General features: G+C 41.1%; 1 protein-coding gene across 3 annotated transcripts in view; it reads right to left on the minus strand.

Moving 5' to 3' along the window:
- Window positions 1-13,600, minus strand: part of LOC119175737 (rhotekin-2) — a 169,755-nt gene continuing 156,155 nt past the window's right edge. For all 3 annotated transcript variants that reach the window (XM_075882004.1, XM_075882005.1, XM_037426688.2), the window contains exons 10-11: window positions 10,931-11,047; window positions 1-5,499 (exon numbers count right to left, since the gene is read on the minus strand). In XM_075882004.1, the coding sequence (XP_075738119.1) occupies window positions 5,333-5,499; window positions 10,931-11,047 (284 nt within the window). In that variant the 3' untranslated portion in view covers window positions 1-5,332. The remainder of the gene's footprint in view (window positions 5,500-10,930; window positions 11,048-13,600) is intronic.

Genomic DNA, 13,600 nt, shown 5'->3' on the forward strand with positions numbered 1-13,600 from the left:
AACGGTACATGAATACATACTTTTATTAATATAAACTATACCTGCAGGTTCTAAAAAAATGTGTTTCTCTTTTTGAAGCAACCAATCAATACCCAGCCATGTGCCCCTTCTATACACAAGCCATTTATCCTTCTAATGAGGACTTTGGATTAAGCTGTGATGTACAATGAAGAGTATAATTCAGCAATGTGTCTGCACATTAAAAATACATGCAAAAGTGTGCAAGTGGGATTCTGCAATAAATAGTGAAAATCACATTGCTTCGTATTGAAATGCACAGTATGCTGGAACAACACAGTACACACCCATGCTAAGTTACTGCAGTCAAACCTAGATACATCGAACTCAAGTGGATTGCAAAGTAATTTGATACAGAGATAACTTGAATTACAAAATGCCTTCCTTTAGTGAAGAAGATTTTAGGCCACTATTCTTCAATAGACTTAAGCCGATCATTTCATAAAGCGTCTTTAATAGTGAAATGTGGGAATTCACCACTTAGTTTCTATACGACTATACTGAAGATATAAAGGTTTAATCATTTTTATCCACATCTTCTTTCAAAGCATGCATATTGGACCATTGGCATCCTTGAAAGAAGGTAGTGGCTTCACTAAACGGCAGTTACCACTTTCCACCAACTTTACCACACTGTGTGGCTGCATTGCAGTGAATCTTATTTTTGCAAAATCATTTATATGAAGTGCACATAAAATGCTTCTGCACGAGTCATCCATACCTTTAAGATATGCATCTTGTTCATTTTAACTTCACGACTTCTACTACCCTTCAGATTCAATGCCCTGTTTCCCCACATCTGCCGAAAACAGTGCCGTTCTGTCAGCCTATTTCCAATTGATGTTTACAAAAACTGGTTACTAGTTCTATAAACATCATTTGTGATTACAAAAAAAGATGTTTGTCTTAGGAGTACACCTTCATGAGAAAAGTGTGTGACTTAGCAAGTGTGCCGATAAATGGTAGTTTGACATATGCATATGGTGTGGCCTTTCCAAGAAGGTGTTATGACTGTTTAATTTATAGAGTAATACAATATATCCAGGTGCAACTCAATTAATACTTGTGTGGGAAAACAAGGTCTATACATGCACACAGCACTGGTACCCATCTCTTGTTTCTTTCCCTGGCTTCTGGTTCTTCCTCCCCAATAATGAACCAACTTGCTTAAGAAAACATTCTCTTTAGTTATACTTAAGGTTCAGTACAGAGGCCACTTTATCACAATGCAGCTTGCAACCAGTGCTCATGCTGGCACAAAATGTTTTGAGATAAAAAATACGTGTGCAAGCATCCTATGACGATAATTCACAGCATAAAAACTGTAGTCTCTCTGGCATGGCAGTTATATGTAGTGACATAACTTTAGCGATATGAATCGGCAAATAAATCAAAAGCAAAATCAGATGCACACACTCATGACTTCACTAGCAGTCTCTTATGCCGCTTCATGTTTTTCCCATTGCTACCAAGCACAACCATCACATGATAAAAAATACTAAAGAGAAGAGAGTTTAAGCATGTCTGTAAACATGTCACCATCTCTGTATTTCTGGTGTAAGTTAAGCATTAACAGAAATAGTAACCACATCTTGTGATGGTTTTTAAATTTAGAATGCAGTAGAAAAATTTTGATGTCATTTGGCCATCCTCGAAAAAAAAATCGTAAAAAGTCACAGCTTCCCCACAAGGGCGAAGCAATGAATACAATAGCAACAAATTGGAATGCTATACCAAGTGAGGCCAGAAGATAACAGCCTAATTAAGCACCCCACCTGGTGTAAATCAACAAAACAGATGTAGGAAAAATACAACCGCTGCAGCGAGGTAAGCAACCTTCATGCTGCCGCTTCAATGCCAAATGAGCAGCAAGAACACAGCATGTGCAATTGTAAGAGGCATCTGCTAATCCCTGTCAAGATAGGGCGTCTGTGACCATGCCCCGCCAATCAAAGCGTTCAGTATGTGCCGGAGTCATGCAGCCTCTCTCCCAAAACTCCCATAGGTCTCGCGCATGACAGGCGGCTGCGGGTGAATTTCACCTCAACTTGAGCCATGATTGTCGGCTGCTCTTGCACATCGAACATATGACCGTGTCGGGTATTGCATTTGGACTTCATACGAAATCTCCAGTGATGCCGACAAAAATGGACCTGGTGTGTCCATGTTGCTGTAGCAACAAAAAATTGCATGATGGTAATTATTCCCCAGCCAATTCTTCTCAATACAGTTGAAGTACTATTTTATCTTTGCAATGTTAACTTGGTCTGCTCTTTTGTTACATTGTGTATGTATTACAAGGTGTTGCTAGCAGCAGCGTGTTGCTAGGGCGCAATGGTATCGAAGCACCTTGGATGTCGCCATACACCTTTTCACTAAGCTGATAATACACAACAATAATACTAATATGTGGAATTTTATGTCCCAGAACAACAATCTAATATGAGAGACGCCATAGTGGAGGGCTCCAGAAGTGTCAACCACCTGGTGTTCTTCAACAAGCACTCACATTGCACAATACATGGGCCTCGCATTTCGTCTATATTGAAATGCAACTACCACAGCTCGTATCAAACTTGCAACCTTCGGGTCAGCAGCTGAGCACAATAACCACTGCTCCATCGTAACGGATCCACGACAGCTTACAGCATATTTGCAGACAGGTTAAAACTCTCTACTGCTGATATTGTGTGAAGTACAACAAAACACAGCGAGCAATCATGCGCACATTGTTGCTTCTTTCACAAGATCTGTACTACACAGGGAGAATGCTGCTGGGGCAACCGTCACATATGACACATATGGTCACTACATGTGTGACCATATGTGTGAAAACACGAAATAGTACCAGAAACAGACGAACTCAGCATATGTAAACGAACCGATAAAAGAAGTTTTTAAATCGTGAGTGTTCTTTATTGTGATGAAAGGACTAGGAAGAGATTTTAAACTTCTTCAATACGCAACCAGCACTGATACAGCAATTTGAGCACCCTAGAAGACTGAAGGCATATCATGGGGATGCCATGCAAATAGTACAATACATACATAGCAAAGGATGACATTACAGCCAAGATTTGTTTTCAACAAAAGCTAATTCAACATTACAAGGCTCATTTGGGCTCTTAAAGGCGGCAGAAGAGGCCTACACTTCAGAGATAACCTTGTAGGAAAAGTTGGGTCAATTTTTCTTTAAAAGAAACTTTGGCCGGAGATTCGTCTTTTACTGGGTACTACATCAACCAGACAGAAAAATTTTTTTTCTCCAACACTAGAGCTGTTATGTCATTGTGCTGCTGTAGGCATGTACAAAGTTTTGGCATAGGTTTCCTAAACACTGATAAGCAGCATCTGGGTAACTATTCATGATTACTGAAATTTTTATGGAGCCTACACTGTAGCTTTTATTGTGTGGCGATGACAGCAGTTTATCAAAGCTTCAATTAGGGCTAGTTAGTATGGCATTGTAATGTAGTTGTGCTAAGCGAAATGCAGTCCCGCCGCAGTGGTCTAATGGCTGAGGTACTCGGCTGCTGCCCCGCAGGTTGCGGGAGCGAATCCCGGCTGCAGCGGCTGCATTTTCGATGGAGGTGAAAATGCTGTAGGCCCGTGTGCTCAGATTTGGGTGCATTTTAAAGAACCCCAGGTGGTCGAAATTTTCGGAGCCCTCCGCCACGGCATCTCTAATAATCATATGGTGGTTTTGGGATATTAAACCCCATATATCAATCAATCTAAGCGAAATGCAGAAATGACGGACTAAACAAGGGGACAGGACAAGTGGTGCACAGCACTTGTCTATCCTCTTCTTCCATCAGTCGTATGCACATTCCATCAGTCATCAGCGCAAACTACATTACAGATAGGGGTGCTTAGATGCTATGCTTTATCGTTAGGTACGCGGCAGTGTGTAGTGAGAGCTAGTAGAAAATTGTGCCAACATGAGGGCATACATCAAACGTGTGCCATAAATTATTTCTGCTGTGATAATGCATCAGGCATGCATGTGTTTATTCAGAGAGTGTGGAAAAGGACGATAACCAACTTTCCAGCACCTGCCTCACCAATCCATTCCCTAATGTAGGAAAAGTTTATTGTGAAAAGGCAGGCTTGGGATGAACTGTAGCCTGAGTTTGTCTATGTCTATCGAAACTGGACAGCACTTTGCCTGTTTCAACATGTTAGCCAGTGGCAACTACTCAGACACAGTGAAAATGAAGTGGCATTCTCAATAAAAACGGACAAGTCAATTTTCACTCCTATGTGTCTATCAGCTTCACAATGTTTAAACTTACCCTTATTCTTCCGACATGTTACTCCTTTTAGCTAGCCATGGCACAGACCAGACACAGTTTAATCCAGGAATGGATATACTGTTGTATTTAATGGCACACGTTTCTAGTCACTGATAGAATGATTGTTCAATTACTAATCGATTGAATGCTGGCCACATACAGCTGCCCTTTAGGCCGAGTTTGCACACTAATGATTCTGTGTAATAGATGGCTTCTCCTGAGAACATCACTAGTTAAGCTTTGTGTTATGATGATGCAGAAGAAATTAGAATTTTTAACAGTATCAAAATTTCGACTACACAGCTCCTACAATCTTGACAAAATGAAGGATGTTAATAACAATATGCGAGCAAAAAAATTAATAAAAATAATGACGAAGCCAATGTAAGAGGAATTAACTTTGACATACATAAACAATATAGTTTGGATGATAACATAACTGATGGAGTTACAAAATAAGCATTCACACACTCACACATACTTGTCTGCACACTTGCAATGAGCAAAAGCACACAAAACCATACTATGTTGAATGGCTTAATGCTACGCAATTTCAGTAATAAGTGTTATAGTACACATTCATTCTTCAAATGAAAAAGTAATAATAATGGCAAGTACCACTACGTTGCCAACTTTAATCCACAAACCTGCTGAATTCACGCACCACACACGTATCAACAGTAGCAGAAAAAAACATTTTCATTGTTGACAGTGAAAGCCAGTGCACACCAGGTGCTTCTCTGGTATGAAAACTAGCAGCTTTAGTGAAATAGCAGCACAAACAACACAGAATAGTCAAGCCGGCACTGCGACTAGAGGTTGAAGTTACTATGATGTTGAAGTAAAACTTGGGGATGATTTAAACATAAAAGTCACAGTGAGCTAAAAAATTGCTAAAAAAGCACACATTCAAGTCAGCAATACAAGGCTAAATGAGAAATTGTCCAAGTGTTTTGGACAAAAAGTGAATTATGTCTCTCTTTTTAACCAGTAACAAATTGTTTGGACATCAGTACTGTTCAGAAATAACCAAATGTTTTCCTAACAGGCAACAATGGAAAGTTGCGGCTGCCACTGACTGAACTAGAAGCTGAGGAGGCGCTTGAACTTCTTGAACGAACGGAAGTTGGCGATATGCGCTGGCCACCATCTTGCACTGCAGACGCTGCCAAACCTTGGGGAGAGTCTGGAACACAATTAATCAATCAGTCCATCAGCAAATTATTACAATTATTCATTTTGCAAAGCATGATTAAATAAGGCTATGCAAAAGAGCTTCCCAAGGTCAGAAGACTGTTCTGGGGTCATCTGTGCATGAGTAATTAATACAAGTTAGAAAATCAGTTCGCAGTAATGCAGCTGAGTAAAGCATAAAGCCATACACACCAGAAAACAGTTTTAAGTCCCGACGTTACCTCTATGACAACTTTTACTTAGAGAAAAAAGAAGAAAAAAAGAAGTGGGTAGAAACATGGCATTTCGAGTAAGTTACTTAAAAAAAAAAGCAAAGGAAAGAATAGACATTCCAACTTGGTCATAAAGAATATCATATTTAATGCAAGACAAAAACTTTAAAGGAATCGTTCAGGATTCTGTGCATAGTAAATTTTAGGTTAAAAGCACATTCGAAGCGAATAGTGATTTTGGTAGAATATTTTCGAATTTAACTGAAATAGTATATGTCAGATAGTATTAAAAAATGGGCATTTGTCATGATGCAACCAACCTACACAATGAAACAAGGCCTGCAGATATGCAATTTTTTTGGTTTGAAGGAAGCGTTTAATAGATTGATTGATATGTGGGGTTTAAGGTACCAAAACCACCATATCATTATGAGAGACGCCGTAGAGGAGGGCTCCGGAAATTTCGACCACCTGCGTTTTTTTAACGTGCACCCAAGTCTGAGCACCCGGGCCTACAATATTTGCAGCCGCCACAGCAATCCCGCGACCTGCGGGTCAGCAGCCGAGTACCTTAGCCACTTGACAACGACAACGGGGTCTGAAATAAGTGTAAAACACTTTGAATAGCAGCAGGATTTGGCTTTCGGTAGCATGCAAGTGACAACCTGTAAAATATGTTGTGTTTTAAAATTTACTATACTTAGAGCAAGTAACAAGCTCGTAAACATAAAAAAAGACGAATCGATGCAAGTGTAAAAATGTATGTTCATTTAACCTTGAAGTGAGGCTTTGCGACAATGCAAATTTCCCCTGAGCAGGTGTTTTCATCGCTTGACATTCTTTCACTGCAGTGAAATCACCTTAACAAGAGAATAGTTTTCTTGCATGAGTGGAACTACTTAAATTTTTTCATGCTATACGCTTTTAGCTCGCATGCACCGTTACGTTACCTTATGCTTATGTTATGCCTACGTTACCGTGTTACTATATATCAGATGGCGTCTGCACATGCGTGGGCCTTTACAGACCGTAGATGGAACGTAAACTAGCACTCGCCGAATATGTTTTGTGTACGCAGCTACAGCTCACGAACTAACTTTTGTACGTGGCTAGTCACAATATCCACTTTTCAGACTCCAGCCGGCCAGTGAAAATAAGACAACCTGTGAGCACCAATAACGTCCACATTGCTTGAGCTGGATTACTAAAGCTGGAGTGACCATAGAATACCGAGACAAAGAATGTGAAAGTATTGAGAGAATTAAAGCCTCTGAGAGGGCCGACACATGGTGCCATCTAGTGTGGCCGAGATGTACCAGGCAAGCACAAAAAATGTTCTAGTGAAAACGATGTGCATTCTACTTATGGTGTAATACCTGTGTCACACGGGCGCGCAAAAGGTCTTTTAAGTAAGCGGTCTTTTACGAAGTTGAAAGACTTTTAACAAAGAGGTGTTTGCGGCGCAGACACACGGCAGCAACGATCTCCTTTTAGTGTTTTCGTTCGAAGACGCTAGCGAAAGCGTGGCGCTAGCAGTTAAAAGAGAAGCAATAAAAATTAAATGATGTATCACGATGTACAAATTAAAGACTTGTTGCACTGCTCGTTTCTTCAAATAAATTTAAGAATAAGAGATGAAGAAACACCAATGTGAATGTTTTTTGCACTAGATAAGGAAGCATTCCCATAACTAGCGACGTGCACAAGTCCGTCTGGCACCACTGTGCTTTTATTTACCGTATTTGTTTTTCGCTGCTTTCGACTGCTCTCGACACGTTATGGGCGACCGTATGGGAGAAAAAGCGAGGATCGCAAGCCTCACGGCCTGCCTTCTCGCTCTGGAAAGCGAGGCAGACGCTGCAAAAGCCGTCAAGGAGAGGATAAAGCAGCGCAAGACCGAGCGTCACCACGTGATATTGCCGACGCGTTGTAGCTGCTTACGAGAGTAGAAAAGGAAATAACCATAAAAAGAGTTCATTACACCTTCTGCAGGATATGAAATTTGTTTTTACAAAGAGTTTTGGTGACAGAAAAATAAGCATTCGCTCTTTTTTTCCCACCACTCGAAAATTGCTGGCACCCACTGGTTTCGAGGCTACTCATTCGGAGCCGTAAAAGAGATCGACGAACGCCGTTTACGAAAAAGACCGCTTCTGAAAAGGAGTTCGCTCTGTGCCGTGTGCCTGCTGTCAGGAACTCCTTTTCGGAAAAAGACCCCTTACTTAAAAGACTTTTAAGTGCCCGTGTGACAGGGGTATAAGTGCCTTGCAGCGGCATGATTCGGAATTAGTTTCTTTTATAATCTGGTTTCCTCTCAAAAACGCTACGCGAGAAAAAACCAGTTCAGGATTGCGGTTGCATGGAGCGTCTCAAGATGTTAAAACTATCATTTGGTCGCCCAGTACTCCTACACCCCTTTGCACATAGCGAAATACCGCACGTAAATGTATACGCCAACGTACATAGATAAATGTTTACATATTGGAAGCAAAACCACGCATTACAGTAACATGGTAAAAGCAATCCGACAATTTTAAAAAGCATACGTACAAGCTAAAAGTCCCTAATGTCTCATCTTTTCCCACGATGTGCCTCATTTTACCTCGTAAGTTGGGGCAAAATGAAACATTTGAGAGCTTTTTTTTTTTTAAGGAACTCTGCAACACTTTATCAGCATGATCATAAAACGCTACTGGTCAGTAGTTGAGGCCCCAGATAAGCACAATCGAGCCAAACATTACAGCCCAGCACAGGGCCTAGAATTTACAATGAATTCTCAAAATTCAGCAAGGAATTGTTCCCTCTTCTCGGTAGAAATGACGCCATAAACCCAAAGTACACGTCCACTAGCTGATTTGAGCATTTTGAGCTGCATAATTACTGCACTCGCCGTATGATGCCACCACGTGCTCACATGCACGCTCGCAATCGCATTGAAAGGAAGCCGCATATTCAAAGGGAAAAAAGAAAAGAAAGTAATTAAGGTCATGACACGCAATGACAAACGGACGCATCTTCTTGCCCTGTTGTCACCCCCGCCATCTCTGTGTAGCTTTTAGCACACTCGCTGGTCTGAAAGGAGAGAGAATCAGTGCTTGAAGCGTGCCACAAATACCTGTAACTACACTCATACTTGACGGATTCTAAAAATTTTTGCCATACTCAATTCATGAGGCAACAGGCTCTGCTAATGAATCCAGACGATGATTACTTGGACAAGCATTGCAGAGCCCGGTGACTTTCAAACAGCCAGAACATGGCGTTTTTTGTGCACCACATGCCTTGCACCCAAAGGAAAGCTTCTTCTTTTGCTATACAGTATTGAATGAAATTTTAAAGGTATTCATAAAGGCAAATTATTGTAGCATTTTCCTATAAATGCAGCCCACAGAACTGTTATATCAGGTTTTGCTGCATTTACAGAACTGAAACCTTGATAAAAATTCTCAATGATCTTTATTAAATAGTGAAGGTCTCCCCCCCAAAAAAACCCTGCTTCTTACAGTCCCTAGATTTTCCCTTTCTCTTGTAAATGGCACAGAACTTCACAAATGTGTGCACTGGTTGCTCAACAAAATCATTTAATAGAAGATTTCACAGTCCGGCTGAACAATATGAGAATATGCCATATGCAACTCTGATGAGTGCAACCATGCTAGGCCAATACAGCAACTTGCTGTGAAGTTCAGCATTTGCTACCATCTTAGCTACCACAACAACAGCAAACAGCTAAGGGAAGACACGAAGCTAAGCCAGAGAAGAGAGAATTCCAAATGGCTGCCATCTACATGGGTAAGGGTGCATGAAAGATGAGAGAAGTCCATAAAGTCTACACCTAAAAGCTTCCAAGACATAGGCATATGGTATACATTCTGTCAAAACCAACATAAGATCCTGCAAAAGAAATTGGAGAGGAGCGAAGCATGTAGGAAAAGTTTTTTTCAGCTCCAGCAATGTGAAACCTGGGCAGAAGTGAAGCATGCAGTGTTTTCCTCTTCTTTTTCTTCCGCCCTACATGCCCGGTTTCAGTTCTCACGGACCTTTTTAATGGTGAGAAGGGCATAAAAGCCGATGTCGGCCCCTTATTTCAGGGAGGGGGGGGGGTCACACATGTTAACAGCTCAGAGGGGCCCTGAGAGCCTTCGTTGGCAAGGTGTATACTACAAGTAGGAAAGGCTGTTTCAGCTCCCCTAACATTGGGATAACTGTTGCAGTCTTCATTTTTAGTTGATCGGTGGAGAGTAGTGGGAATTACCCAATCGGAGTGGCACATACCCATTTATATGATGAACCGTGACTACACAACGCACCATGATGACATTAGACACCACCAAGCCATTATACACTAGGTTGCTTCACCACATCATGATCCCGTGATGACTGCATCACAAATTGTGTCAACCTTGTGCAGTCATGATGCTGTAATAGGATCATGTCATCACGTGAAGTTGACTTTACGATGGCTACATGACGCACCGTGTCGACAGGAATCGCCAACAAGCCTAGCCTCTAAAATGCTTCTGACCTGAAGTGCAGATCCCTTCAAGCACCATGGAGATGGAAACCGGCAAAGCTGTGGTGAAAGCACCTGTAGCAGCCGCACATTCTGCAGAAGCGGCTTCATTTCCTTTTCACACACATTAATGCTTCTGTACGCTCCTTCAATTGCTGCTTCTTCCTTTGAACAAAAGACATGCATCTGTCCAATTAAGGGTCCAAGGGCAACTGCTGATAACAGCGCTAGTGCAATCTCCATGTCAGAGGACAGGCACAACAGATTGGTGGGAAGTGACGCCCGTGTATCACAACACTAGTGAAAGAGGCACCAGCAGTGACAAAGGGCTTGTTAGGAATAGCAGTGCAAAGACGGAAGGACAAAGACACACATTAGATGACACGGATGCTGATGAGAGGCACATATGCGAGGACATTTTATCCATGAACCGGCATATAATTGCCGTTGAAGGTTGTTCTCCTGCGCATCAGTTTGTACAAGCGGGTGACCTGCCAGAACCTAGCCATATGCAGCTTCCCTCTAAAATAACAGTGTGATCCTTGACACCACAGTTCAAGATGTGGCTCAGGCTTGGGTTCTCACTTTCTCTGATGCACACACAAAAAGAAATGCCTCAAAGTCAGGCAAATGTAGCAAGCACTAACAAAGATTTGTGCTTTGTAATGACATATTCCATATGCAAGTGAAACACCTACCTTTTAAGGATGTCTCATCATAGAGAGACATCTGTCGAGCATGCAGAAACATTGGCGCTCTCCGAGGTCCCGGAGAAGGAATTTCCATGTGCTTCGATGCAAGATTGCCCCATAGCTCTGGAAAAAATATATTAAATGTTGAAGCCTTACTTCTTACATTGATGGAATAAGTATTCTGAATGAGACCAAATTGTTTATCTTAACTTACCAAAAAAGACATTAACTGGTTATTTACTTGGCCAATATAATGAACAAAGGAGGAGACGGAGCATCTTTACTAAAATGTATAAAATATACATCAGTAAAAAACATATCTCAGAAGAACACTACAATCATGAATGAAGCCCAAGATCATTGAATCCTAGCTATAATATCACAAACATTTGTTGTTGATGCTTTCTATCGTTCTTGTAGACAAAATGGCACCAAACACCATTCATCAAAGCATGTATTCATTAGATTACCAAGATACATCATTCTCCAAATGTCACTCCACACCAAGAAAAACTAATACAGTGTGCAACTTTTATGAAGACTATAATGAGTAGGCTTCTACAAAAGGAAAAAAATGTTGCCATGTTATTCAAGGGAAAAGAATTAAGATGGTAAATATTTATCATAACTCGTTTGCAAAACCACCGAATACAGTAAACTCCTAGCTTATCGAAAACCACTATAAGCGTTGTGTGAAGGCCGTTGTGCTTAAGCCATATTTGAGGATATCGGCTATGCACATTCAAAATAACATGTCCAGAGATTCGAGTCAGTGCTGCTGCTTGCCAGCACTGTGGACAACCATGAAAGCTATCATTTAAAACTAGCTTGCTTCAAGATTATGGAGTGTCCTCATGTTTACAAAAATTTGAGCAATGTACTAAGGGATAAACTAACAGCTGTGTCACAAGTGAAAGTTGGTTCACCTCAACAATGTACAGTATATATCTATAATTATCAGTGTGCAGGACAAGTCGAACACCACCTTAATCGTTTTTGTGGTTTCTGCTCTACAGGTGTCAACACCTTTATTGATGCTGACATTCATTGACAATGACCTCATTGATGCTGTTGCATCGATATCGAAATACAAAGTTTGACCTAACCAACTGTACAGTTAACAATAAGCATCACCATTAGGTATGGTATGCAAAGACCTTCTTTCTTGCACCACCGACTTTCAATTTCCATTCCAAAGGGCTGGGTAGGCCAGAACATATGAGGGTAAATGGATATGTGATAGTAAACTGATGTTTATCTGGTTCATTTATTATCAAATGATTACCACATGGCTTAATTAATGCCCACAGGCATGCAATGTCAGCTACAAGCAGAAGGGCAAATGATGCTGCCACATACGAATGATGATACTGTGCCTCTACATTTTCTTTCTTGATGCACACATTTTCATAAGCCTGCATACTTGTTTACAACAATATCAGCTCCTTTCTCATTTCCACTTTTATTATATTGCAGAATAAGTAATTCATCTACACTCAAGCCTCATTATAACAAAGTTGCATCTTATATAAAAAGAGGATCGTTATAGTATCCAAAATTTGTTATTATAAGGGTACATTCCTAAGACTATGTATAATACAAGACTATTCTTCGTTTACTTCGTTATAACCGATATTCCGTCAACATCGGCCTCGCTACATCGAGGTTTGCGTGTATACCCATAAAAAGTATTGTTTGCCTCTTATAGCCTCTCTAAAAAATTATGGTAAATTTATTTTTAAATAGGTCACTTTCAACATTTTAAATATGCCATAAAAAACTGGGAGGCAGCATAGAGCAAAAAAAGAACCTTCCAAAGTTTAATATCTTAATATTGCCACGTTACTTTCCTCAAGTTTTTGTTATCACCCCGTTACACTATGTTCAGCGCAAACCACGCTTACCATGTTTGAGAAGCTTCGAGGCTTTAGTAGATCATTTTGTTCGGATTACGGCCACTTTGGGAACGTCACAGATTATTCGGGAACCTACGTCACCGCTAGCGATAACGCTGGAATATTTGATGGCAAGGGTATAAATGCCAACACACTTCGCCGCTTGTCAGTTGATCGACGGCCGACGCTGCATTCGCCGCTATCTGTGCAAGTGTACTATTGTAACCCGACTTTCCGTTTACGGGGCACAGGTACGCCCAGATAAACAGTTTCATCTGACCATCCAGTCTCCTGCCTTCAACCGCGTCATGACCTCGTGACAATATCTCATGGGTGTATACTACACTGCATGCAAAAACCACTGCAAGTTATTTATTTTTACCCTCGGGGCTTTTCAGCATTAGAGAGGGGGAAACAATATAATGCTTATGTGCGCGAGCGTCCACCAAACTACAGCTATTTTGCACTGTATTACCGTAATTACACGAATCTAACGCACACCTTTTTTCCGGTTAGGAGAGTTCATAAATCGCATGCGCGTTAGAATCAAGTACGAAAAAGAAATGAATACGGTCATTTTATTGCCATCGGCATTTTCAAAATGGTCGCCCCCTAGGCGCGTCGGCCATTTTTGCCTAAGTGTTTCCCATAGGCGGCACTTCGTACGTGTGCTGAGGAGTTCGTCATCTTGTAGTGCATTAGCATCGACGGCATGGAAGGGCCGACTCCGAAAACTCAAGTGCACCATGATGCCGCTTTTAAAAGAGAAGTCATCGCGTGC

The sequence above is a fragment of the Rhipicephalus microplus genome, chromosome X, assembly GCF_043290135.1.
Source record: "Rhipicephalus microplus isolate Deutch F79 chromosome X, USDA_Rmic, whole genome shotgun sequence".
In the NCBI taxonomy this organism is placed as follows: Eukaryota; Metazoa; Arthropoda; class Arachnida; order Ixodida; family Ixodidae; genus Rhipicephalus; species Rhipicephalus microplus.